The 27,813-nt window shown below is 49.5% G+C and overlaps 1 protein-coding gene across 4 annotated transcripts in view; it reads right to left on the bottom strand.

Annotated features, from left to right (window-relative positions):
- Positions 1–24,046, bottom strand: part of LOC123448504 (transportin MOS14) — a 61,984-nt gene extending 37,938 nt beyond the window's left edge. The window contains exons 1-4 of one of the 4 annotated variants that reach the window (XM_045125417.1): positions 23,136–24,046; positions 22,956–23,039; positions 22,812–22,871; positions 22,195–22,323 (exon numbers count right to left, since the gene is read on the bottom strand). In XM_045125417.1, the coding sequence (XP_044981352.1) occupies positions 22,195–22,323; positions 22,812–22,871; positions 22,956–23,039; positions 23,136–23,783 (921 nt within the window). In that variant the 5' untranslated portion in view covers positions 23,784–24,046. The remainder of the gene's footprint in view (positions 1–22,194; positions 22,324–22,811; positions 22,872–22,955; positions 23,040–23,135) is intronic. The other 3 variants (XM_045125415.1, XM_045125416.1, XR_006631807.1) reach the window with 3 other exon arrangements.
- Between the last annotated feature and the right edge of the window lie 3,767 nt (positions 24,047–27,813).

The following is a 27,813-nucleotide window of genomic DNA, read 5'->3' as shown; positions in this document are numbered from 1 at the left end:
GAACCAATGAATTGGGTCATGTAGGCCGAGCTTGAGGGGTACTGTCCGCTAGAGTTCCATAGCCAAGTGATGGTGTCCGGCTTTGGGGGTGAAGGGTCACAGAGCCGATGATGGATGCCAAAGCAATGAATTCTCCTAACTGTCCAGTGTGTTTAGACGTGCCACTAAACAAATTTAGTTGTCGTTGTGCCGCTTGTTGTGCACCACCTTGTGCTTACGTGTCACGATACCGAAAGCCAAGGGCAATGATGGCAAAGGGATCCCAGGTCGAACAAGTTGCCGTGTGAGGAGGCATTTTTTTCTGCCGCCGATGGAGATAGTCATGTAAGTACAGAGGAGGTCCATATCCACCACGTCGTAAGGTAAGAGCTGTTAAGGAGTATTAGTATTGATCTAGGAGTCCATAATAGTCTACATTTCCATCCTTGTACCCCCAGTCTTGTGTAATATATATGGCCCTTGGGTTATGCAATAGAGATAAGTTGCATCCATAACATGGTATATTTCCTTCAACCTGGAGATATATTTCCTTCAACCTAATACTGCACGATGAAGATAAGAGCTGCGGAAACTTGCACCGCCGCATGAAGGGCAGATTTCACCGCGTCGTCAACGACCTCGCACTGAAGGAAATATATCTCAACAGTCGGCGATTCACGTGGTCGAACGAACAGTCACCACCAACCCTGGTGCACCTAGACCGCGTGCTCTGCACCTCGGACTGGGAGGATGTGCATGGAAGTTGTCATCTGTGTTGCCTCGCCTCCGTCGTGTCGGATCACTGCCCCCTCCTCCTCGACTGCTCGCCCACGCACGCGGCACACCGGCGCTTCCACTTCAAGGATTATTGGCTTAGGTTGGATGGGTTTCACGACACGGTGGCTACCGCTTGGGCTCAGTGCATGACACGGACCCCTTCCGTCGGCTAATGCTACGGCTCCAAGCCACGGCCCGCAAGTTGACAAGCTGGAGCACCAAATCCAAAGGGAACATTCGGGACAAGATGGCCATCTCCAGGGAGTTGATCTCACACTGACAAGGCCCAGGAGGACCACATGCTCTCCCCTGCTAAAGGTGTTGGCTGCGCAAGCAACTTAAGATCACCTATCTTGGGCTCGCATCTTTGGAACGCACCATTGCGAGGCAACACGCAAGAATAGCTTCCCTTAAAGACGATGATGCCAACACAATGTTCTTCCACCGGCAATGCTCTTTCCGCCGGTAAAAGAACCACATATTCAGCCTCACCGTGGACGGCAACATGATCACAGACCAGGGGGGAATGGCACAGGCAGCCTTCTCACACTTCGACGAGCTGCTCGGCTCCCACGCCCCCCTTGACCACTTGATAGACTTGTCGCAGCTCATTGTACCATGCGACCTGACTGGCCTAGACGCACCATTCAGCCACGAGGAGAATTGGGACGTTGTGGGCATGCTGGGACATAGTACCGCAGGATTTTCTGGATGCCTTCCAGCAGCTCTTTGAGCTGCGCGGCCGCGGCTTCAGCAAACTAAATCAGGCCCTCCTGACCCTGCTTCCAAAGCGCGCCGACGCCTGCCAGCTTCGCGACTACCGCCCGATTTGCCTCATACACATTGTGGCCAAGATTTTCGCTGCGTCTTGCCCCAAGATTTGGAGAATTGGTAAGCCACAACCAGAATGCATTCATCCCAGGACGGAGTCTCCATGACAACTTTGTCCTCGTCAGGCAATCGATGAAGCAGCTGCACCAGCTCACAGCCCCACAAGTCATGCTTAAACTGGACCTAACACGGGCTTTCGACTCCCTATCCTGGCACTTCTTGTTTGAAGTGCTCAGCCAATATGGATTTGGGCCTCGATTTCGGGAGTGGATCACGATCTTACTCATCAACTCGAGCACCATGATCATGCTCAATGGTGAGCCAGGGCCGCCCATATGGCACTGATGCGAGCTACGCCAAGGTGACCCTGTGTCACCACAACTCTTCGTGCTTGTTGTGGACATCCTTGGCCGCCTCATCGGCCGCGCCCACGATTGTGGCATCCTACGACAGCTGCACCCACGACGGAACATCCCGGCTATCTCATTATATGCCGACGACGTCATGCTATTCTGCCATGCCACATCGGACGACATGAGGCCATCAAGGGCACCCCCGCCCTGTTTGGCAACGCCAGCGGACTACAAGTCAACTATGCAAAGAGCTTGGCCACCATCATGCATGGAGATCGTGAGACGACCACGATGATCACCCAAATGGGATGCACGGTGGTAGAGCTTCCCATCACCTACCTGGGCAAGGACGCCCTACCTGGGCAAGGACGCCCCACGGCCTCCAGCCACTTCTCGACTCGGTGGCTGCCGACATGGAGGCATGGCTCATGAACAAGGCCGGAAGACTCGCATTGGTCAAATCAGTACTCAACGCTATCCCGGTTCACCAAATGCTGCCATTTGCCCCCCCCCCCCCAAAGAAAACTCTCAACCAACTAGAGAAGGTCCAGAGAGGCTTTCTGTGGGCCGGCCGCGCCATGGCCAATGGCGGGCACTGCCATGTCAACTGGTGCCATGTGTGCCGCCCAATTGAGTATGGTAGCATGGGGATCCGAGACCTAGAGCACGTCGGGCTGGCACTCCAACTAACGATGGTTGTGGTACGCCCGCACCGACGAAGACTACGCATGGCAATGACTCGACCTACAGTTCTCCCGTGAGGAGCGAGCGCTATTCTTCGCCTCCACTTCCATGGTCATTGGAGATGGACGGACTGCCCTGTTTTGGGATGACCGTTGGCTACATGGACAGCCTGTGCACGAATTTGCACCGGTGTTATACAAATGCATAACCAAACGGCGATGCAAAACAAGAACACTGGCGGAGGGGCTCATCGGCAACTCATGGACATGCGACATCCAAGGAGTCGCCGGGATGCACGAGATTGACCAATATCTGCAGCTTTGGCAGGCCGTGCAACACATCACCCTCATGCACGAGCCAGACCAAATGTTGTGGAGATGGACAGCAAGCGGCACATACTCAGCACAATCATGCTACGCCGCAACGTGCCGCGACGTTCCACGGCTCCACGCTTTGCCCCTCATGGAAACTGACGTCGAAGAGCTGGGCGCCGCCTCGCGTCTTGTTCAACTGGTTGGCACGCAAGGATCGATGTTGGACGGCGGAGCAGCTAGCTCGACGCGGCCTACCACACCACCCCCGATGCCTACTGTGCGACCAAGCCCCGGAGACTATGCAGCACCTACTGTTGGCATGCCCGTTTGCCGAGCAAACTTGGCACGACATCCTAGCCTGGACATGCATACCAGCAGAACCCCCCACCAGCGAACCTACACTCAGGGTGTGTTTGGAAGCAGTTCCCATCCTATGCTAGTTGTTCCCATTTGAGACATGTTGAGTATAAACATGCTCAGTACATGCAACTGCAGTTGTTTGGTAGCAGTGTACGTATTGACGCATGTTGAACTGAGATTGTGTTTGGTAGGCTGCATCAAACGAGACATGTTATGCCAAGACTGTGTTTGGTAGCATGTATCTGAGCTAGGTTGCATGAATATATTTTTTGACGCCAAGACAATATTGACACAACATATCAACATTTTAGGGAACAATTCCGACAAAAATATTACCATGACGAGAAAATCAACAATTGACATAACACATATAATAACATAATTTTATTTGAGTCCCAATCACTAGACCGACTCCTCTCACAATTAGCTGCCTTTGTTTTCTTGCCATCTCATCCATCTATTATAATACAAACAAATTCAATTTTAGTAGCAAAATATGCAAAAAAAACAAAACTTAACAAATTCAATCTTATATCTGCATCTGAAAAACACGGTCATCTATCTAATCCAGGCCATATCTGCATTTGAACTTTGCTTTTAATAAAAGAGAATGACTCAAATACAACTATGGCAGCTTCTGTTCAGGAAAGCCAGGGGGAGGGGTGGAGGCGCCAGCGGGCCGGCAAGCCGGCGGCCTCAGCCTGGCGGAGGGGGAGGGGTGGATGGTAGAGGCGACGGCAGGCCGGCGAGCCGGCGGCTTCGGCCTCGCGGAGGGAAGGGGGAAGAGGAGGGTGGCTACCTGTGCTGGGGAGGCGACGGCGGGACGGCGGGGAGGGGCCGGTGGCGCGCCCTTCTGGCGGCTAGGTCGGGAGGGGGAGGGGGCCGGCTCCCTTCTGGCGGCTAGGTCGGGAGGAGGACAAGGGGGAGGGGAGCGCTGCGTGGGTCGGGGGCTCGGGGCAGTGGGTCGAACAGAGCTAAGCTCAGCCCAGCTCGCCTCTACGGGGGTGCTCTCCTCAGCCTTGTTCTGGACGTTTTTTGCATCAAGTGGACTATGCTCACGAGAGCCCATACAACCTACCAAACATCTAAAAGTGGGTTGGGGAGGGAACTTTTTAGTCTCATGCACCCTTGTGCATGCTACCAAACACACCCTCATAGACTGGTGGCAGAGGGCAAAGGAACAGACACCCCCGGTGTTGTGCAAAGGCCTGCAATCAATCGCCATTCTCGTCCCCTGGATGATTTGGAAAGACCAGAACGAATGCGCCTTCGACAATGCGCGACCCTCAATAGACACATTAGTGGATAAGATCAGAGATGAGGCCAACTGTTGGGCACTCGCTGGGGCACAAGCACTACGGGTTGTCCTGCCCACATCCTGGGATGTACACTGACCGGGCGCACGACCCATGTATCACCAGCCTCTTAGGAGGATTGTACTTTCCAGCTTTCCAATGAAATGAAACGCAAAAGAGTCTTTTACGTTTTCTCAAAAAAAAACATAACATGGTATCATGAGCCTACGTTTATGTTAGAGAAATATGCTTCTTAGTATTATCAGTAGGCTAAAGCCATCATATATACACGTCCATGAGGGAGGCCAAAAACCAGAATACAAAAGGCCAAAGGCCACCATAAATATAGCTCTAACACCCCCCATCAAACTCATGGTGGATCCACAACATTGAGTTTGGAGAGGTAAAATCCATGTTGAGCTCTAGTCTAAGGCCGCCAATTGTAACTCATAAGGCACATACACATGATCCTGGACACCAGCGTGCACAAAAAAAGCATCAACCCCAATATGCTTGGTAAGCTCATGCTTCACGGGGTCCCACGCAATACTAATAGCACATGTACTGTCTCACAAGAGGGTAGTCGATGTAGTAACAGAAACACCAAAATCCTCAGGCAACCATCGTAACCAAGTCACCTCCGTCGTCAATAGAGCCATAGCTCGCAACTCAGCCTCTGCATTCGAACAGGAAACTACAGAATGTTCCTTCGTCTTCCAGGCAATGAGAGAACCACCAAGAAAAACACAGTAAGCAAATAGCGAACGGCGATCCGAGGGATCACTAGCCCATGTAGCATCCGAATAGGCATGGAGCTGTAGCGATCTGGAACACGAAAGAAGAGACGGTGAGAGATCGTGCCATCAAGATATCCTAGAACAAGAAGAAGGTGACCGTAGTGAACCAAAGTGGGAGCAAAAACAAATTGATTCAAAATATGGACAGGATAGGAGATATCCAGACGAGTAACAGCAAGATAGACAAGATTCCAACGAAGATGACGATAACATGTAGAACAAACAAGGGCCCACCATCAGCAGCACGAAGATGAACACTGAGCTCCATAGGAGTCTCAATAGTGCGCTCATCACTAAGAGTTGCACGAGAAAGAAGATTCTCGATATACTTTTCTTGAGAAATAAAGAAGCCATCAGAGGTAAAGGAAACCTCAATCCCAAGAAAGTAGTGAAAAGGACCAAGATCAGACATAAGAAACTGCTCATTAAGGCGTGCCTTGACAAAAGCAATGTAACCAGCCTCTTAGGAGGATTGTACTTTCCATCTTTTCAATGAAATGAAACGCAAAGTCTTTTGTGTTTTCTCGAGAAAAAAAGCAATGTACTCAGAGTCGTCGCCAGTGATGATCACGTCATCAACATATAGAAGGAGAAGAGTCCTACCACGAGCAGAAATGTGGAGAAGGAGAAGAGTCCTACCACGAGCAGAAATGTGGAGAAGGAGAAGAGTCCTACCACGAGCAGAAATGTGGACAAACAACGCTAGATCATGAGCACTTGGCGAAAAACCAGCGGCGGTCACCACAGAAGCGAAGCGTTCAAACCAAGCAAGGGGGGATCATGAGCACTTGGCGAAAAACCAGCGGCGGTCACCACAGAAGCGAAGCGTTCAAACCAAGCAAGGGGGGCTGCTTAAGGCCATAGAGGAGCGATGAAGACAACAAACCATGTCATCGGGAACAGAATACCTAGATGTTGGATGCATATAAACCTCCTCTCACAACTCATCATTTAAAAAGGCATTCTTCACATCAAGCTGAGACACAGGCCAATGGCGAACAGAGGCCACGGCGAGAATGTGCAGACGATGGTCATATGGGCCACCGGAGCACAAGTCTTATCGTAATCACGACCATGCTCCTGCTAAAAGCCACGAGCTAGATGAGGTTTGTAACGCTGAAGAGAACCATTAAAGCAAGTCTTAATCTTATAACCCACTTACAAGTGATGGGGCGAACACAGGGAGGAAGAGGAACCAGATCCCACGTGTCGGTGCGCTCAAGGGCGGCAATCTACTCTGCCATCGCAAACCGCCATTCAGAATGAACAACATCTCGATAATAAGTCAGTCCAAGAACAGTCGAAAGACCAAAGCGCGAAGGAGAATATCAGTCAGGCGGCAGACAAGGTTGAGAACGAAGACCATAAATCGGCTGAGAGGAGGAACACGGCACACCAGAACTAGAGGGCATATCAGTAGAATCATCCACAACACGTGGACGACGAGTATAATGGGAAGGAAAGGAGGGAAGAGGTGGAATCACTGGTGGTGGAGACGGGGAATGTATCGGTGATGAAGGTGGAGAAGGAAAAGTGGAAGGTGTCTGCAATGAAGGTGGAGTCATGCGATGAGGGACGAGAAGAAAATGTAGGAGAGGACGGTGTCGCATCTCTAACAGCAAGACAAAAGTGGGAATAATGGGCACAAAGAGAGGTGTATGCAGAAATGTAAGAAAAGAGATGTCCTCCGCGGAAAAGGCCAAGGAGGATGGACGCGGGTAGAAGGGACGAGACTCATCAAAGGTCACATCCCGAGAAATACGCATCCAGCGACCGACGGGATCCCAACACCGATAGCCCTTATGCTCATCACAGTATCCAAGAAAGACATTCAACAGACTGAGCGGTTGGTTTGGTGCATTCACGAGGGGCAAGCAAAACGTAGCAAACGCAACCAAACAAACAAAGCGCCGAATAATCAGGAGAATGGCCAGAAAGACGCTCGAGAGGAATACCAACCTGTAGAGCAGAAGATGGTTGAATGTTGATGAGATAGGTGGCAATGGTAACAGCCTCAACCCAGAAGTGAGGTGGAAGAGAGGCAGCGATCATCATCGCGTGCGCCTTCTCAAGATGGTAACGATGCTTGCGCTCAGCCACACCATTCTAAGCATGAGCACCAAGACAAGATAATTAAGGGAGGTACCTTGCTCGGCAAGGAATCCACGCAACGCGTGGGAGATATATTCACCAGCTGAATCTGCACAGAAAACACGAATAGGAGTGGAAACTGGGTATGAACCATGACAGCGAATTTTTTGTATATAGATAAGACCTCACAACGAGAAGACATGAAAAAGATCCAAGTGTACCGAGAAAAATCATCTACAAGGAGAATATAGTAGCGATGACCCCCTTTCGAGTCGAAGGGAGCCAAACCCCAAACATCAAAGTGAATGAGATCAAAAGGGCGCTCGGACGCTGTGAGGATAGGGTAGTTGAATCTGCTTACCAAGCCTACAGCCCAGACAATCCAATGAAGCGTTACCGGAGACGGACCCAGAACACCACGATGAACCAAAGATGAGAGACGAGAACCACATAAATGGCCAAGACGATGATACCATTGCTGAAAAGAGCTAGAGGATGCAATAACAGGGACTGCGATACTGGCGGCGGTGGCAACAGCGGGAAGACAAAGCCGGTCAAGCTTCCACATGCCATCAGGGCGTCGAGGGCCAGCACCAATTAGAGTGCATGTGCGACGATCATGAACAACTAGAGTCAACAATCTGACTACCTGATATGAGTTGCATGGTAAGTCGGGGAACATGAGCGACAGAGGGAACGTGAAATGAAGAACTGCGAAGAGTGCCTCGACTAGCTACAGGGAGGGGAGTACCATGAGCCGTAAGAACATGAACAGAAGACTCAACAGGTCGAACAGAGGTCAAAGTGGAAGAACCATAAGTAATATGAAAAGATCCAGTATCAAGATTCCATGGGGATGTACCTGAATGAGTAGAAGGTCGTTTCTCAATGCCAAAAGAGTCTGTCGCAGAACCTGCAGAACCTATCGATGAAGAATCCCAAGCGGCAAGCAGGCATCGCAGCTGCGCAATCTCATGCGTAGACAGGGACACGACGGAAGAGGTCGAGGTAGAAACACCTGCATATGATGAGCAGTCACCACCGCCCATGGAAGTCGTTTGTAGAGTCAACCGGGAGTGGCGAGTCGACGTGGAGCCACATGTGGAAGCCACAGGGGGAGTCGACGCAAAGCAATCACCACTCCACGCAGAAGCCGCAAGAGGAGTCGACGTAGGACGGTCATTGCTGTGCGCGGAAACCGCAAGAGTCGGTGTAGAGCAGGCACCACCATTGCAAGCAAAAGCCGCAAGAAGGGTCAACAAATCAACACAGCCTGCTGCAGACGCCATAGGATAGAACGTCACAAACAGACGAACACCAAGCACCGAGTGGCGACGTGCCTGTGAGACTGGGTCAATGTAGGGAACACCGTCGAATATCATCTGACGGCCTTATGACGTCAAAGACATGGTGCTCCTTTGCTTTTTTTACTCTCTTTCTTTAGGAAAATATCCAATCTACAAAGACCACCTGAAGATCCCCAGTTCAGTCAACTGAACACCACCAACACACGGGCAGAGGGACGCTAGGCCAAAAGAGCACCGGAATCTGCTGGCCAGAGGACGAGCAGAGAGCGGCCCTGGATGCCGTGGGAGCCACCTGCGGACAAATCCCCGTTCAATCCCACGGCAGTGGCAGAAATGCGTCGGACTTCAACGGCTAGTTGAAGAGCCAGCAGCGGACAACGGCTGGCTACCGAGCTTGAGGAGACTACGGCCGACGGCCAAGCTTAAGGAGACAGCGACATCGGATGGGCGAACGGTCGGGGAGACGGCAAGGCCTGAAGGAGCCACGGCAATGGCGGCCTGACCTGGGCCTGGAAGAGGAGAGGGGACCGACGACGGCTTGGCCTGGGCCTGGAGGAGGCGGGACGCTGGCAGCTGGCCTAGAGGAGGCGGGGCAGCGGCAGCTAGCCTGGACCTGGAGGAGGCGAGCGACAGCAGCCTGCTAGACGCAGTCGTTGAGAAGCTGCGAAGGCCAGGAGGGAGCAGCGGACCAGCCACACTTCGATCTGGACGGGGAGCCCTACGTCGATCTGGACGAGGAGCCACTCGAGGATGGTCCTGGAGAAAGGCGACTCCCAGAGGACGACGACAATGAACGAAGGGTTGTGGCAACTAGATCGAGGCGGCATCAACCAAAGAACGAGAACTGGAATCACAGAAGAAAAACTGGATTGATTAGCACTAGCTGCAACCATTGCGGGAAAAAAAACTAGCTCGATTCCATGTTAGGAAAATATGCCTCTTAGGATTATCAGTAGGCTAAAGCCATCATATGTACATGTACATGGCGGAGGCCAAAGGCCACCATAAATAGAACAATTTACAGATTATTTTGAATGTTGCAACTCGTCCTCTCGAACGATTTTTTTCCGGTCTCATTCAAACGAGTTCCTCGGTCTCCTATTCCCTTAATCAGTTGATGACGCCACCATTGGGATTTTTCAAATTGACGCATCCTCCGGATTGAGCGCCCATCGCTCGACCTCCATGTAGCTCGGGTCGTTCATGCGTCACTATCCTGCGCAAATCGCTTCGCTCCACCCAACTGGATCAGGTCGTGTTGCTCACCACTGAACATTGTTTGCCACTTGACACATGCATGTTGTAGCACCCATATGTCGTTGCGCCTCCACGACGGATACCTCTGCCGCCCAACCAGCTGCCATCTCGCCTCCCAGAAGCCACATGTATCTTCCCGCCCGATGAAGCTTGTCGATTATTGCTCACTTCGGCCACTACAGCCCAGGCGCCGACTCCCAACAAACTCCCTTACCTGCGACACCTCAACATTGCTTGCTAGCTAAAATTAAGACTACAACAGGACGATGCCTCCCTATCGGCTTCGCCACTCCCTGTCTACTGAAGACCTAACAACTTGTCACCATCTGGCGGCTCCATCATGGCTCCCACATTTGTTTGCTTGTTGCTTCATGTGCGCGTGTTTTATTGTGCACTACTATAGTGAGCCCGATGCTCTCACTACCACAAGCACTTGGCTTACTCATGATTGGTTCGTACTAGTATTAGGCTTCCACTGTGATTCTATACAAAAAATCCAATGTCGTTTGCCTCCTGTGCCTTCCGCTCATACACCATCTTCTCATTATCTCGACCTGGCCAGTTTTGAAAAGTCTCCATGCCATGACAAAACTCTCAAGACGCGTTTTTTGTATTAGTTTTATTTGCTAGTAGTGTTACAGTCGTTCAAATGCAATGATGCGCTTTGCATTGGGGGGCGGGGTGTTAAGGAGTACGAGTATTGGTCTAGTAGTCCATATTGTATATGCAACGACCATTTAACTTGAGCTCCTTAAGCTAAAGGAAATCAAGGGCAGCGCAAAATTTATCTATAAGACGATTGATCTTGAGCTTGTTCTTGTCGGTGATCTTGGTGATCAAGATGAAGTCACCAGGAAACAACCAGTCCTGGCGAATAAAAGGTTGGAGAGGTCTAAGCTCCAAAATGAAAAGCAACTTGTTCGCTTCACTTTGGGCCAAGTCCCGAACACAGGGTTATACATGCCTTTGCATGTTGCTCCATGGGAGGATGTATCTTTGGACTTCGTCTTGGGTTTGCCAAGAACAAGACAAGGGAGTGATGTTGTGTTTGTGGTCCTCACAGATTCTCTAAAACGACTCATTTTGTTTCATGCCACAAGAGAAGGGATGCTCATCATGTGGCAAACCTATTACTTCGAGAAGTGGTCAATCTTCATGGCCTTCCAAGCTCCAAACGCATTGGCAAGCATGCTTACAAACTACTGCTTCCTGAGGGTTGTCAACTACGCAGTACGTTCCATGTCAGCCAACTCAAGAAACACACTCGCCCAAAAGTAGTCTCATCCCCACTGTTACCACTGGTAGGAGCTAAGGGCCAGATCAAGATGGAATCTGAAACAATACTGGAAAGAAAACTCATCCCAAGGCGGCAAGGCAACATCAGCGTTCCTGTGGTTCGTTGGTTGGTAAATGGGTGAATATGCCGGTGAAAGGGCCCACCTGGGAAGATTCGGCCTTCATTCAAAAAGTTTTCCCTGCTTTTCGGGCTTGAGGACAAGCTCCATCTCTTCAGGGGGGTATTGTCAGGCCGTTTACATTCAGTAGTTGCAGTTATTCTGTTCCTGCATGCCAGAAGAAGAGAAGACCGAAGATCTCGCATTCAGCGGCTCACAGTGCAAGGTACCGGTTCACCAGGCTGCATCGCTTCTGATCGTCCATCAGTGGTGTTGTGTTTGTGGTCCTGGACAGATTCTCTAAAATGACTCATTTCGTTTCATGCCGTAAGACAAGGGATGCTCATCATGTGACAAACCTATTACTTCGAGAAGTGGTCAATCTTCATGGCCTTCCAAGGTCCACCGTCTCAGACCATGATAGCAAGTTTCTAGCTGGATTTTCGCTCACTTCGTGGAAGCAGTTTAACACTGAATTAAAATTTTGTAGCACTGCCGCTCCACTAAAAGAAAGTGGTGAACAAATTTTGGGGTAATCTGATCCGGTGCATTTGTGGCGAAAGAAAGGTACAACGGGATTTGGTTTTATCTCTTGCAGAGTTCTCCTACAATAACTCCAAGCATAGATCGACAAGGAGTATTTTTTCCATTGTCTACACTAAAGGTCCAACACATGTGGTGGACCTGGTGAAGCTACCGTCAAGGGGAAACTCAAAATCAGCATTGTCCTTTGCTGATAATTACACTGTCTTACTTCAAGAAATTTGAGGTGTTCTGGATGCACAAAATCAGAAATATAAACAACTGGTGTTCTGGATGCACAAAATCAGAAATATAAACAACTTGCTGACTTCAGAAGAAGGATGAAATCATTCCAAGTTGGTGATAAGGTGATGGTCTACCTCTGAAAAGAAAGATAGCCTATTATGAGGGAGGTAAATGATAATGGTTATGTGACAGATTTTTCAAGCGAGATGGGTACATCCAACACATTCGATGTTGCGGACTTGACTCTCTATCACCCATAAGAAGCACTCTATGAAGATAATTCGAGGTTAAGTTCCAAACAGCCACGGGAGAATGATGAGGAACAATAGAGGGGGCAAAAACATATGTCGAATCCGTTTGGCTATTTCCAGATAGTTCTACTCTAGTCTAGTTACTTCCTCCGTTCCTAAATATATGTCTTTTTAAAAATTACACTACGGACTACATACGGATGCATATAGACATACTTTAGAGTGTAGGTTCACTCATTTTGCTCCGTATGTAGTTCATAATGAAATCTCTAAGAAGACTTCTAGTTAGGAACGAAGGGAGTATTTCTTTTCTTTTCTTAACCCTAGCTAGTGTTTATTAGAACCTTCTAGCTATGAGTAGAATGGTGAATATTGAGTAATGTTTTCTAGAGTATTCCAGCTATAAGTAGAAGTGGGATGTGAAGGCTTCCAAAGCCCTATAAATACAGGCCATCACCTCTAATTTGTAACCAGACTATGTACCCCACTACCTATAATAGAACTTGGTGTTCTTATCTAAGATTTTGGACTAGATCTATTGCTATACGAGTTTCGGACTGAACTCAAGCTGCCATATCGTCCTATACTCACCTCTAGAGCGATATCTAACGCAATACATTTAAGTAGTTCCTTCAACATTTGTGTTGTACACTTTGTAGCAGCAAGGTGGAGTTGCTCCTCGACGACCTTGTGCTGCTTTAGTCACCTCCAAATCTCCAATCTCAGTAGTAGTGGTCTCTTTGTACCTCAATCCAATTTACACTCTCCAATCTCAGTAGTAGTGGTCTCTTTGTATCTCAGACCAATTTACGCTTCCAAATTTCTCCAGCATTCAACCAGAGTGGAAATCAATAGACCAACTATACTTGCCTGCTTAGCTCGATTTAACTACATATGATAAAATGTATGAATTTTGTCATTCCATCTGGAGAGTTTTTTTAATTTATCTTGCATCTGATTCAATTTTTTGTCCCATTCACTTTTTAGATGTTTTTTATCGCATTCATCATCCATCAAGGAAATACTAAATAGATCTCTAGAGGTTGCTATCACTAGTGGCTTAGAACTACTTCCAGTGGGTAGCCTAAAATTTTCATTTGTGATCGCTACTCAGAATTAGTAGCTTGTTTTGGTTTGTTTGTGCCTGCTTGCAATAATACTTTTTGAAGCAATATTAAGAAGTTGGTCCATCACTAGAAACTAATTTCATTTGCTTGATGTATCTACCCTTCTCCACTATTTACTGAATCTGAATGACAATTGTTCCTTCAATCTTCAGCTTGAAAAATTAAATCTCCTCTCAAACATCTGCCTCCTATGAAAAACACTCATGTTTAGCCATTCATCTTTAGTATTCTTGTATATATGATGGATGTACGACGGCGTATGGCAATATGATCTATCTTCACAAAACAAATTGCATAGGTTCTCTCCTATTTAGTCCGTACTTGACCACGTGCCAAAATATTATAGCAATGTCAAATTAGATTAGAATGCGAACAATCCAAAATATATCAATACTCCATTAGTAGAAAAACATTTTAATGATTCCATCGAAAGCAAGGCGTTCATAGCATTTAGAAATCTACTAGATGTACCGTTGCAACCCTATGTCTTCTCAACATAGCCGGTCCCAAGCCTGGGTAAAGGAGGAGGGTTGTGATAGGCCTGGCGAGCCAACATCAAAACTCAGCCACTCTTATGGAGATGAAACCCAAAAGAACAACATTGGGGCATAACCCTCCTAGCAACGCGCTATATCAGAACCCGGGTGTGGTTTTAAATGGGTGAGGGTCGGGCTGCCACACCCTTAGTGGCACGTCGTATCTTGATTTGGATATGGTGATAGTGAACAAGGATCGAGTCGTTGCATCGTTAGTAGCGTGCTATATCAACGCCCAGGCGTAGTGAGAAATGAGCTAGGGTCTTCGCATTTGACTAGACAAGTGCGAAGGGGAAGGAAGCTAGCCGAGCCTAGTAGGATCCGCTTAGGTAGTTTGACCGGTAAGTTCCGGGAGCTAGTTGATACAGCAGTGAGAAAAGGAGTTAATATCCCATGCATCCAAGAAACTAAATAGAGGGGACAAAAGGCGAAGGAGGTGGAGGATACCGCTTCAAGCTGTGGTACACGGGGACAACTACAAATGGAAATGGAGTAGGCATCTTGAAGAGCCTTAAGTATGGAGTGGTAGACGTCATGTGGCAAGGGACTAGATTATCCTGGTCAAGCTAGTAGTTTGGGACTAAGAGCACCAAGAGGAAGTTCTGGGAAGGCCTAGAGGACATGGTTAGGAGTACCTATTGGCGAGACACTTTTCATAGGAGACCTCGAAGGCCACGTGGGGCCTAACACGGGTTTTAAAGGGGCGCATGGGGCCTTCGGCAATGGCATCACGAATCAAGAAGGAGAAGATGTAGTGAGTTTCACTCTAGCCTATGGCATGATCGTAGATAACACCCCCTTTTAAACAGATAATCCCATCTAGTGACTTCTAGTAGTGGTCAACACTCTAGCCAGATTGATTTCATCCTCTCGAGAAGAGAAGACATGCGTGCTTGCCTAGATTGTAAGGTGATACCAAGAGAGAGTGTTGTCACTCAACATAAACTTATGGTAGAGCGACCACCACCACGTACGGACACCGCCAAAGGAGTCGGTGTAGAGCGGTCGTCACATTTGCGGAAGCCATCAAACGAGTTGACGTTGAGCGGCCATAACCGCGTGCAAAAGCCACGTGAGGTGTCGACGTAGAGTGGCCACAACAACAGGCGGAAGACAGGAGAGGAGCCAACGTAAAGGCACCGTCGCATGCGGAAGCCACGGGAGCATTTGCAATAGTCTCCTCAAGGAACGGCGACACGGAAGGATGAGCACCAAGTACCGAGGGAAGGCACATGTGCGCACAAGTCACTGTAAGGAACACCGAAAACACCGTCATAATTTAGCGAAGAGCGGGCGACAGACACCAGGGCAGATTTTTTTTTTCTTTTCTTTTTTTCGAGAATAATAGAACTAACAAGTCGGTCCTCAAGCAGTCGAACGAACAGCCAAATAGCTTGGCAGCCCACGAGCAACCCTCGACGATTCACGCAGGCGTAGGGTTGACCCACATGAGAGGAACTGACGGGCGGCAACATCCTGCAGGGTATATGAAGAGGAATCACCGGGACAGTGTGGCTAACAAAAGGAGATCCAACAAAAAGGTTGGCTCGATCTGGAGTAGCAGCGAACCGCGACGGCGGACGGAAGACCACCACGATTTGGAGTAGCAGAGGACAGATAACCCTACGGCGGCGGTGGACCCGCGGAGGACTTCAGCGGCCAGCTGGAATAGACAGAAACAGCGGCAACGGGCCCGCGTCGGACTTCAGTTGCCAGCTAGAATAGCCAGAAACAGCGGTAGCGAACCACTTCAGCGGCCGGCTGGAAGAGCCAGCAGTGGTCGGAGCTAGCAGGGGCGGCGGCAGGAGGTGTAGCAGGTAGAGGAGGTGCAACCGGTGGAGCCGATTGAGATGATGCGAGAAGCAGGAGGAAGCGACGGACTAGATACAGGTCGCCAGACCCGACCTATTCAATCCAAAAGAAGAGGCGCCTCTTCGATCTGAACGGGGAGGCCAAAGAAGGGGAACCGAAACCGACATTCTGAGGAGCGACGAAAGCTAGGGAGTCACGGCCAAGCCGGAGAAGAGCGAATGAGAAGTTCAGTCGGTCTGAAAGAAGATAGCGGCGCGGCAGCGGCGGTACTAGATGCATCCAGCATGAGTTGCAATCGTGCAGAAAAAAGAACCCAGGCTCGATGCCATGTTAGGAATACCAACACATCATATTATCTAGAGGCCAAAGCCAACATATATACATGTACAGGAGGGAGGCCAAAGGCCAATATATAGAAGAGCAAACGCCAACATAAATATAACTTAACAACTTCCACTTTCGAATTTGTGTCCAGCAATATGGGCGCGCCAAAAACGCTAGATCGAAGTGGTGAAAGCTCAAGAGGGGGGGCAGCTCAGCCTTTAAAGGAGAGGGTTATTAAGGAGGGCCCTTGGAAGGAAGGAGGTGATGCAAATAATATGTGGATGAAGATGGGGACTTGCATTCGTAAGGTGGCTCCAGAGTTTGGGGTGACCGGGGGAAGTAGAAGCGAAGCTAAAGATACCTGGTCATCAAAATAGATGTCAAGAAGGCTATTAGCGATTTCAGATGCCTACACCTGGATAGGAGTGCAAACAACATAGAGAAGGACAAGGTGACAACGAAGGCCGCAAAGCGAGTTGTGAGTGAAGCAAGGGGTTGTGCGTACAAGGACCTCTACCAGCACTTAGACACGAAGGTAGACGAAAGGGACATCTATAACATGGCCAAGATCCGAGAGAGGAAGACAAGGAATGTCAACCAAGTCAAATGCATCAAGGACGGAGCAAATCAGCTCATGATGAAGGACGACGAGATCACATAGATGGTGGAGCTCATGATGAAGGACGACGAGATCACATAGATGGTGGGCGTACTTCGACAAGCTATTCAATGTAGCGAATGAGAGCTCTAGACAACTCCTTTGATGATACCAGTAGGCATTTTGTGCGACGAATCCAGCAATTTGAGGTTAGTAGGATTTTAAAAATGATGAAAGAAGGCAAGGCAATGGGCCCTGTTTGTATACCCATTAAGGTTGGGGAGGCCTCAAAGAAAGAGCGATAGTATGGCTACTAAGGTTTTAAAACCTCATTTTTCAGGCAAACAAGATGCGAGAAGAACGAAGGTGGAGTATATTAGTACCAATCTTCACGAAGGGGGGTGTTCAAAGTTGTAGTAATTACCATGTAATTAAGCTGATGAGCCAGACAATAAAGCTATGGTAGAGAGTCATTGAGCACCGCTTAAGAAGAATGACCGGCGTGACCACCAAAAATCAGTTTGGTTTCATGACACGAAGGTCGACTGTGGAAGCCATTTTCTTGGTACGACAACTTATAGAAAGATACAGGGACCAAAAGAAGGACATGCATATGGTGTTCATTGACTTGGAGCAGGCCTACGACAAGATACCGCGGAATGTCATGTGGTGGGCCTTGGAGAAACACAGAGTCTCAACAAAGTATATTACCCTCATCAAGGACATGTACGATAATGTAATGACAAGTGTTCAAACAAGTGATGGCGACACTAATGACTTTGCAATTAAAAAATAAAAATAGGATTGCACCAAGGGTCACTTTTGAGCACTTGTCTTTTGCTTTGGTGATGGATGAGGTCACAAGGGATATACAAGGGGATATCCCATGGTGTATGCTCTTTACGGATTATGTGTTGCTAGTCTATTATAGTCGGGCGGGGATCAATAGGAAGTTGGAGCTATGGAGACGAGACTCTAGAATCAAAACGCACCTTTCGATATTTGGGGTCAATTTTGCAGAAGGATGGTAATATCAATGAAGATGTGTGTCAACGACCCACTGACAACTCAGGCGGTCACTGAAGGAGAAGGGAGCGACGCGGCAATTGCAACTGACAACCAAGGACAGAAGACTGCAGCGCTGGCGAAAAGGCCCATGTCAACAAGGCCCAAGAACTTACCTCAGTGGCTTACAAGCCCACACTGGGCCCGATAATGCGAGTGTAACTCTACTTATACTGTTGCCTGTTCTATAGACCAGGTGGAGAGGGACTGGCGGCTCTGCCGACTCGCGTGAGTGGATAGAGGAGAGAGAGAAAGGGACGAACTCGTGCGTGTAATTTCAATCCTCCAGTACAATTTCCCCAAATTTGTCCTATCTAGCATGTGAGATCCGAGTTCCTCACAGTTGGTAATCAGAGCCTTCGTCCTGGAGTTTCCGCTGCATCGCCACCACACCAGGTTTCGCAACCGTCGTCAGCGTCAAGCTATGGAGGACCTCAGCGGCCCAGCGAGGGCCGCGCCATGTACCATCTGCTTCGCCATGAGATCTCCACCGACTTCGATCTGAACCTCAAGGCGCAAGAGGAGTCAATACTCTAGTCCACGAGGAGGATGCTGGAAGCCAACAACTCCACGCTCGACAGCCTCATGTCAGCACGGGCCGACGCCATTCGCGACGAGGTCATGCTCGATCTCGAGCAGATCAAGGCGGATGTGAACAAGCTCGATGCCGCAGATACGGGTCCCAAGCAAGATGGAGGTTCATCGTCGCGCAACGTTGGCCAAGGTCATGGCGACGCCACCACCAACTCCCTTGGCTACGACAACGACCACCTGGGGAAGGCACATAATATCTATGTCCCTCCTCCAGTCAGACGTGCGCGAGAATCAAATTCCTTCCCAAAAAAAAATCGCCGCGTGATTCCTCTTGTGACGGATGCTACTGAACTATCTACATTTTCTCTGCAATTGGATATGCCCAAATTTGATGGTACCAATCCCCGTCTGTGGCAAAACCGATGTGAGGACTGGTTCCGCCTCGGCAGTGTTCCTAGTTATCAATGGATTTCCTTGGCCACAGCTCAATTTGAAGGGGCTGCTGCACGATGGCTGGAATCAGTTCAACGCCGCATGCCTCACTCCAATTGGTCTGAATTTTGCACGGCATTACAGAGGAGGTTCGGCTGCAACCAGCACCAAACTCTACTACGCAAATTGTTTCATACAACTTAGAGCAGCACAGTAGAAGATTATGTTGAGCGTTTTGCTGAGTTGTATGATCAGTTGACAGCTTATGAGGATACTCCAAATGCACTACACTACACTACCAGATTCCTAGATGGTTTGAAACCAGATGTGAGAATTGCAGTTGCTTTACAGAAACGCAAAGATTTGGATGTTGCATATGAGTTGGCTCCATTTCATGAGGAATTGGGAGAAGCCATCACACCAATTAACAGCTACTCTGCTAGAAAAGCGTCCATTGTCTCCTCTACTGTCACTTCCATCAAGAAAATTCCTGATACTCCCAAAACACAGCCTTCTGGGTGTTACAGTATATGTGGATTGCACTAGCCCTTTCCATCAATTTGGACTTTTGGTTGCGTTGGCTAGTGCATGGAGCTTAACATGGTATCAGAGCTAAGGTCTTGAGTTCAAGTCTTGGCTTTCGCAGTTTATTAAAAATTGCTGATAGCCCCCCTTTGTGTCCACGTAGAGACCTCTTGAGTCATATGTGAGTTTTGCGCGTCGTCGCTCTCTTCCGGTTGCACGCTTTGACTTGTCTTCCCCGTCACACGTGAGAGGGGATGTTACAGTATATGTGGATTGCACTAGCCCTTTCCATCAGTTCGGACTTTTGGTTGCGTTGGCTAGTGCATGAAGCTTGACACTGAGGACAAGTGGTCTGTGTCGTGGTTTTGTCACAGTAGATGTCCTAGTGGAAGGACTTAATGATGGAGCCATCGCACCTTGGTGGCGACTCAAAAGGGTTGAGCGGGAGCGGGACTCAGATTTACCCAGGTTCGGCCCCTCGTGAGGAGGTAAAAGCCTACGTCCTGCTTTGTGTCGTGTTGATGATGTTTCGATTACAAGGAGGGCGTAACTCGCATGACCTAGCTCTCGATGATTTCTAAAATCTCCTCTCCTCTCCAGGAACTCGCCTTTATATACAGTTCGAGGCCTTAGGGTTTACAAGAGTCCTTGCCATAACACAAGTCGTGATTCTTTTTATCTCTAAATCGCCGTGCTTTCCAAGACTGGAGAACTCCCCGATAATTGATCCTCCACGTGGATCTTGAACTGCCATCCAGCTCCTGGGCCTACCGAGCCAAAGCCTGAATCGCCGAAGGATGAGTCGCCCACTTGGTGACCCGGCCCAACTAGGGCGGGTCACACCGCAGATAATATCCCCAACATTAGGCCCCAGATTGACTTGAACCTGTTCACGCCAATAAACTCTTACCTAGTTTAGGGGCGACTCATTCCACTCCTTTCATGCATCATACGCTTAAGCCGCCATCCTCCATGGAAATATCCAAGTTGCCGAACCATTTCTTGATGACATCACCTTATCCCTTTATCCTTGGAAAATGATGAGGCAATCTCCAGCGGATCTCGTGGCGCAAATATCCCGAAAATCTTGGCGCCATAAGTGCGAATCTTTAGTTTGCCCTTTTGGTTCCCGCGCGAGGCGCCTCGATCCCCGCACCCGACCTATTAAATAGGCTCGGGAACAGGAGCGGAGGGAATCTTCACCTACTCGTCCCATCGGCTTCTTCTTCCATCTGAATCGCCAGACCCTCATAAGTGGAGCAAGTGGCTGTCCATGTGTGAGTTCTGGTACAATACTAATTGGCATTCTGCTTTTGGCAAAAAAAAAACTTTGAGATCTTGTATGGCCATCCTCCTACATATTTTGGCATCTCTGCTAGTGACACTGTTGCTGCTCCTGACATTCAGCATTGGCTACAAGAAAGGCAGATTGTTCTAGATTCAGTAACTCAACATTTGCATCGTGCTCAGCAAAGAATGAAAAACCAAGCTGATAAACACAGAACTGAGAGAAGTTTTGAAGTGGGTGAGATGGCGTTCCTGAAGCAAAATCGGTGAAGTGGCCACAAGCTTTCCTTCAAGTATTTTGGGCCTTACCAGATTATCGACAAAATCGGTGAAGTGGCCTACAAATTGCAGTTGCCTCCTACAAGCAAGATTCATCCATTTTTTCATGCGTCGCGGCTCAAGAAGGTTGTTTCCATGACGACAACTGTTCAACCCAAGCTACCGTCTGATTCCTACCAGATGCAGGTTCCAGTGGCAGTTCTGCAAACTCGCGTCCGCCAAGCTGGTCAGAAGGCTGTAGCACAAGGACTGATCCTATGGAGTGGTTATAATCCTTCTGAAGCTACTTGGGAAGATCCGGAGTCCTTGCAACAGCAGTTCCCTCGGGCTGCGGCCACTACCCGCCAGTCCATCGCCACCTGGTCTAGAGAACAGGCAACGGTATAAGTAGTTACACCCACTACTAAACAAGGGGGGATGTCATCGACCCATTGACGACTTAGGCGATCACTGAAGGAGAAGGGAGGGACGCGGCAAGTGCAACTGACGACCGAGGACAGAAGACTACAGCGCTGGCAAAAAGGCCCGAGTCTACAAGGCTCAGGAACTTACCCCGGTGGCTTGCAAACCCACACTGGGCCCACTAATGCGGGTGTAACTACTTATACCGTTGCCTGTTCTCTAGACCAGGTGGCGATGGACTGGCGGGTAGTGGATAGAGGAGAGAGAGAGGGGGGGCGAACTCGTGCCTGTAATTTGAATCCTCCAGTACAATTTCCCCAAATTCATCCTATCCAGCATGTGAGATCCAAGTTCCTCACAATGTGAGACATCGAAGTAAAGTCGTATGGATGAAGTGGCGCCAAGCTTCTAGCGTTCTCTGTGACAAGAGAGTTCCACAAAAGCTAAAAGGTAGATTCACCAATATATTGTCCATCCAAAGCAAACCCTAACTGGGAAACTAATTTTGACCAGGCATATTGTGAGTAACTAGACTATCTCTATATCTGTTTCAGCTTTAGGCAGCAGCTTCTCATAGAAAATATCAGAAGCCAAAACAAACAGCTATTTGAAATCAGCTTTGCCGGTGAAGCTGAAACTGGATTTGGGCCATTTTCAGTGCAATTGCCTGAAGCACGTCTAGTTGTATTCAGTGGAAAAGTTGATTCCCAATGAAGCGAATCCACATGTGATTTGGAACCAATTGAAGCTCAAACAAACAAGGCCTGCACATCATGCTAAAACACAAAAAACTTTACAGGTAAGAAAAAACTTACTGCTTGACCAACTTCGCACATCAAACTAGTAAGACCAGCAATAATCTTCTCACTTCTATTAGCTAGAGCTGGTAAAAGAAGAACCTCTCTGATGTATGGCATCTTGCTTAGAAATGCCTGCGGTAATTCCTACAACCATACCAGCATACATCAGAATTCTCATTCATTATGAGTTGGAAGAACATTTGCTGAACAATGCTTTGCTAGTCAGCAACCTCAACAGAAGGACAGTGGACAAAAGGGGGCACAACATCCGTAGTCAACAACACTGCATGACAACTACTTCATACCATGACACGGATCTTCTTAGCCCACCAACCACACAGAAGCAGCAAAAATGCAGTGGTTGCACGTGAAAAGAGAACCAAAAATGCATGTGTTGCACGTGAAAAGATAAAGGGACTGGAATCAACTGACATGTCCAGATCCAGATTATTTCATGATGCTTCATAAAGATAACTACGGTTTAACTGAAAGAAATGCACTGCATGAAAAGTAAGTACACTGAGAAGTTGGTACAAGGTCCATTTCAAGCACTATTTCATACAACAATTAAACAGTAAAGTAGATGTTAATGAGTTGATTGCACTAATGCAGTACAGAAGAACGGAACTTACTTGGTACTGGCTGACAAGTTCGGTCATAACCTCTATGGCCACTTCAAACGAGAAGAACGCCTTTATCAGCCACACAGGAACGAAACAACGTGAGGACGTGATGAGTTCACAACCAATTGGTCGAAGTGGGTACACTTTTCGCACCTGCAGGGAGTTGAACGCGAACGTCAGAAGTGGGTGTGCGGCGAGGGCGGACGCCGGCGCTCCCGCGAAGCATCCCGCGCGAACCTGCAACATTGCCGTTTCTCTTAGCACAGGGAGAGCGAGAGACGAACGCAGTTGAAATATTGAGTTGAGGGTGAAGCAAACAAGGACCGTACATACCCAGCTCAGTAGACATCGCAGGATTCTACGGCTGCGCTCGTGGAGGGGCAGCCCGTCGGCGGCGGCCGGCTTCTCAGACTGCGCTAGCAGGAACTCAAGCACGGCGGGCGCGTGCGTGAGCAGCTCACGCGTGAACCTGCACCGCGTGGCGGAGTCGACCCCCGTGTCGCCGCTCTCATCCTGCGCCACCTCCTCGGGGAGCACGGTGAGCAGCTCCAGCAAGGCGGGGTCGGGTAGGTGCGGCATTCGAGCGAAAAGCCCGTCTACCCCTCCCTCCGCGCGGAGCGCCAGCGCCGCGAGGGCCAGGCAGATCTGCGTGAGCAGCCGGGGAGGGGCAAGGCAGAAACGGCGCGCTGCGACAAGGAGCGCGTCGAGGAGCTGCGCGGCGTTGTCCAGGAGCGGGTAGTCGGGTGACTGGATCATCCGGCGAAGCATCTGGGCGGCGAAGAAGAGTAGATCGACGGAAGGGGCCGGATGATCCGCGGAAGCGAGGAGCGAGACAGACAGCGCCCACGCCTGCGGCGAGCGCTGTAGGCCGAGGAGCCACTGGTTGGCGGCTAGACGTGCGGAGGGATGCGAGGCGTGATTAAGTGCGTGCACGGCCGCGGCGAGCTGAGCCTGGATGTCCGGTGACTCGGCGACGTCCATCGCTGCCGCCCAGGCGGCTGGGAGGTGGGCGCGTGCGTAGGTGGATGGATTCGGGTGGGGAAGCGAGAGGAGATTTGATCATTCGCCCCAGTTTACTCGGGCATTTAATAATTGGAAGCGCTTGCCTGCGACACGCCGGCTGAACAGCCGGTCCATCTTGCCCCATCTCATGCGACTTAGATCAAGCGGCTGGAATCCCGTCTCGCGTCCATATCCCTTTACACGAATTTCTGGCCGCATGTGAACTTCCGACTCTCCCTCGAACGACGTCCTCCGTCTTTTTCCCCTCCCCTTTCTTGTCCATGAAGGGCGACCATGAGCCGCCGTGTGTCAGGACTAGTGGCGGGCTGAGGCCTCGCCAACCAGGTGGCCTACAAGAACCAGGAAGCCCAATCCATGGAATCACGGTCCCGAGTGGGTGTGAGGCGCAGCCTACTTAGACCATCTCTAGCAGAGCCCTTAAACCCTTAAATTCTTAAAAATAACCGTTTTTTTACAGTTTTCAACGAAAAAACGGTGTGGACTAGAAACCGTAAACCCTTAAACCCGTAAAAAAAATTAGAGGTCCAACCCTCAAACCCCTTCCCAGCGTGTAGAAGTGAGGATTGGGAGGAAAAACTCTCCCCAACCCGCACTCCTCCTCCCACATCGCGCGGGAGGAAGTTGGTTCCCCCGCGGGAGGAATTCGCAGCCGCCGCCGCCAGCCCGCCGCCCACCGCGCCCCGGCCGCCGCCCCTCCGCGCCCGCCTCCGCGCCCCGGCCTGAGCCGCTGCAGCAGTTCCCCAGCGCCCCGATGAGCTCCTGTTCCAATCCTTCTCCACCTCCACACTTCTACCATGGTGCCCTCGCGAGCTAGATAAGTAGAACAGAATTATTGGCAGAGAGACAATTGATACATGCCTTGTGTATGTGAGTTTCTAGCCAACTGGATTTTTTTCAGGCAAGTCATGATAGATTTTGCTTCAGGTTTCATGGTTTCAGGTTTCATGGCAGATTTTGCCCTGTACAATTGATACATGCCCTGTGCAATTGATACCGATTTTGCTTCTGGTTCCATGATTTCAGGTTTCATAACAGATTTCATGGCAGATTTTGCTGCTAAGAAATCAGTTACAAATAGAGGCTAGTAAATAGAATTTGCATGATATGCTTACCTTGTATTTTTCTTCAGATTGCTGCTAAGAAATAAGTTAGCATGTGAATAATTTGGTTTCAGATTTTCATGATATGCTTACCTTGTATTTTTCTTCAGATTACTGCTAAGAAATAAGTTAGCATGTGAATAATTTGGTTTCAGATTTTCATGATATGCTTACCTTGTATTTTTCTTCAGATTGCTGCTAAGAAATAAGTTAGCATGTGAATAATTTGGTTTCAGATTTTCATGATATGCTTACCTTTGTATTTTGCTTCAGATTGTCATGATCTTCCAAAGTTGCTATTATTTCACTTTACATTTTATCTCCATTGTCAAATGTTTTACTCATGATTGAATTTGTGATATGTCATATGATGAAATGTGATGAAATGTGTGATATATGAAATGACAGTTTTAAGGGTTGGATTGGGGCAAAGACTAGAACCCTCAAACCCAACCCTTATAACGGAATATTCCATTATAAGGGTTGGGTTTGAGGGTTCTAGTCTTTGGCCCTGTTTTTCAACCCTTAAAAGTGTCAAAAATGCTCAATTCTCAACCCTTAAAACTGGTTTTAGATTTAAGGGTTTGAGGGTTCTACTAGAGATGCTCTTAGCTAGCGTTCATTCGAGGCAAACGGTATTCACTGGATCACGGCACGAAACGGCGGCGACTCTTTTCCCCTTCCTCCATTCTTCCCCAATTTGCATATCGGATGATTGTATCCCCAAATAGCTATCTAATTTGTGTGATTGAGTAATAGATCGAGAGCGGATTCGTTAGGTTGCTAACATCTCGTATTCATAGCCTGGATCTTCGTGCTCGCGCACGTGATCGAGACGCGTCTTCAGCAATCGGTGAGTAACCAGATCCAAGCCATGGAGCCGACGTTCAAGGACTACTTCGACAAGATGTCGAACTCCCTTAACGCCATCCACACCGACATCCGCGCAAACACGACACAACTCATGGATCTGGTCAAGTGGCGCCCCGATCTGGAGCGACGGGTGGATCAGCTATCCACGACGGTCGCGGAACTTCAACAAGGGCGACCTGCAACCGCAGGTGAGGAGCATCTGGCGGGGGCACCAGCACCATCGTTCCAGTTCCAGGCGTGACCACGTCGGCACCAGCAAGGACACGGGGGGCGACTACGCCCTCGAGCCAATGGGCCACGCCATCGACGTTCTACATCAGGCTCTGGCATCAACGTTCGCGTCGGTGTCCACCCCGGCCAATAATCCGTTTGCTAATCATGTCTATGTTCCGATAGCTTCTCCTTTCACGCATGCTATCCAGTTGCTCGCGGGAATCGGGCAGGTGCATCCATCGATCGCCTTTCCCTAATTTGCACGCGAGAACCCGCGCATGTGGAAGTCTCTGTGCGAGGAGTACTTCCATATGTTCGCCATCCATGAGAAGTTCTGGGTGCCCATGGCTACCGTGAATTTTTCAGGGTCGGTTGCAGTGTGGTTGCAGTCGGTGCAGAAGAAACTTTCTGACTTCGATTGGGCATCGTTGGCTACGCTGATGTGTAACTGTTTTGGCAGGTATCGGCATCAGCTTCTCATACATCGGTTTTACACGCTTACACAAACATCCACTGTCGCCGATTACATTGAACGATTTGAACAAATTATAGTCATCTTTCTGCTTATTCTGAATCGATCCATCCTTGCTACTATCTCACTCGTTTTGTCGAGGGTCTTCGAGCCGACATTCGCGCCATTGTTCTGGTGCAGCGGTCGCCTGACTTGGACACGGCGTGCGCTTCCCCTGCGTCAAGAGGAGATAGTTGAATGCATTACTGTCTATCGTCTTCGACGAGTGCGTGCAGCCAAGGCAGCGGACCTGGCGAGTCAGGCGCACGCGGGCGTGCCCATGGCGCTACCACCACCGCCCGCACAAGGGCGACCTCCTACTGTGGCAATCACTCAAGAGCACCGTGGGGGAGACGGAGGTCGTGGCGACGGCTCCAAGATCAAGGCACTACGGGAGTATCGACGAGCTCGCGGGCTCTGCTTCAAGTGCGGAGAACGCTGGGGGCCGGATCACACGTGCCCCACCAGCGTAGAGCTCCATGTCGTCGAAGAACCGCTGGAGTTGTTCGCCATCGACGGAGAGGATGGGTTGCAGAGCGCGCCACTGGAGACGGCGATGGCCATCTCGTGCCAAGCTCTCACAGGCAGGATGCCACCCAAAGCCATCAAACAGCAAGCGTGGCTTCAAGGGCGAGTCGTTCTGATGCTGGTGGATTGGGCAGTTCCACATCGTTCATCGACGCTCAACTTGCTGATTCACTTCACCGAGTGGTGCCACTGGTCACGCCCTCTCGTGTTAAGGTCACGGATGAGGGAGAACTCAACTGCATCTCGCACATCCCCAACTGCCAATGATCATCTCAGAATCAGGAGTTTGTGACTGACATGAAGATCCTTCCCTTGGGTGCATATGATGCGATACTAGGTATGGACTGGTTGGAAGAGCACAGCCCTATGAGTGTGGATTGGAGGGGCAAGCACCACCTTATCACTACACCAACGGGTCCGGCACATCTCCAAGGGCAAACAGAATGCACCACGACAGGCACTGAAATCAAGAGTGTGCAGTTTCAGTTCCTGCTGCACCACGGAGAGGTAGCTCAAGTGGTGCAGCTGTACCGGGTGTGCGAATCGGATGAAGTTTTCACACCAACTCCTAGCAATGTCCAAGCAGTAATTGATCAGTTCAAGGACATATTCAAAGAACCCAAGGGATTACCACCGAGGCGTGCTTGTGACCATCGGATACCATTGATGCCAGGCGCACAACCTATTAACTTGCGGCCTTACAGATACAAGCCAGAGAACAAATCTGAAATTGAGCGTCAGGTTAAAGAATTACTGGCAATGG

The sequence above is a fragment of the Hordeum vulgare genome, chromosome 4H, assembly GCF_904849725.1.
Source record: "Hordeum vulgare subsp. vulgare chromosome 4H, MorexV3_pseudomolecules_assembly, whole genome shotgun sequence".
Classification (NCBI taxonomy): domain Eukaryota; kingdom Viridiplantae; phylum Streptophyta; class Magnoliopsida; order Poales; family Poaceae; genus Hordeum; species Hordeum vulgare.
Note: the sequence above shows the minus strand (reverse complement) of the source record. Positions and strands in the feature narration are given on the sequence as shown.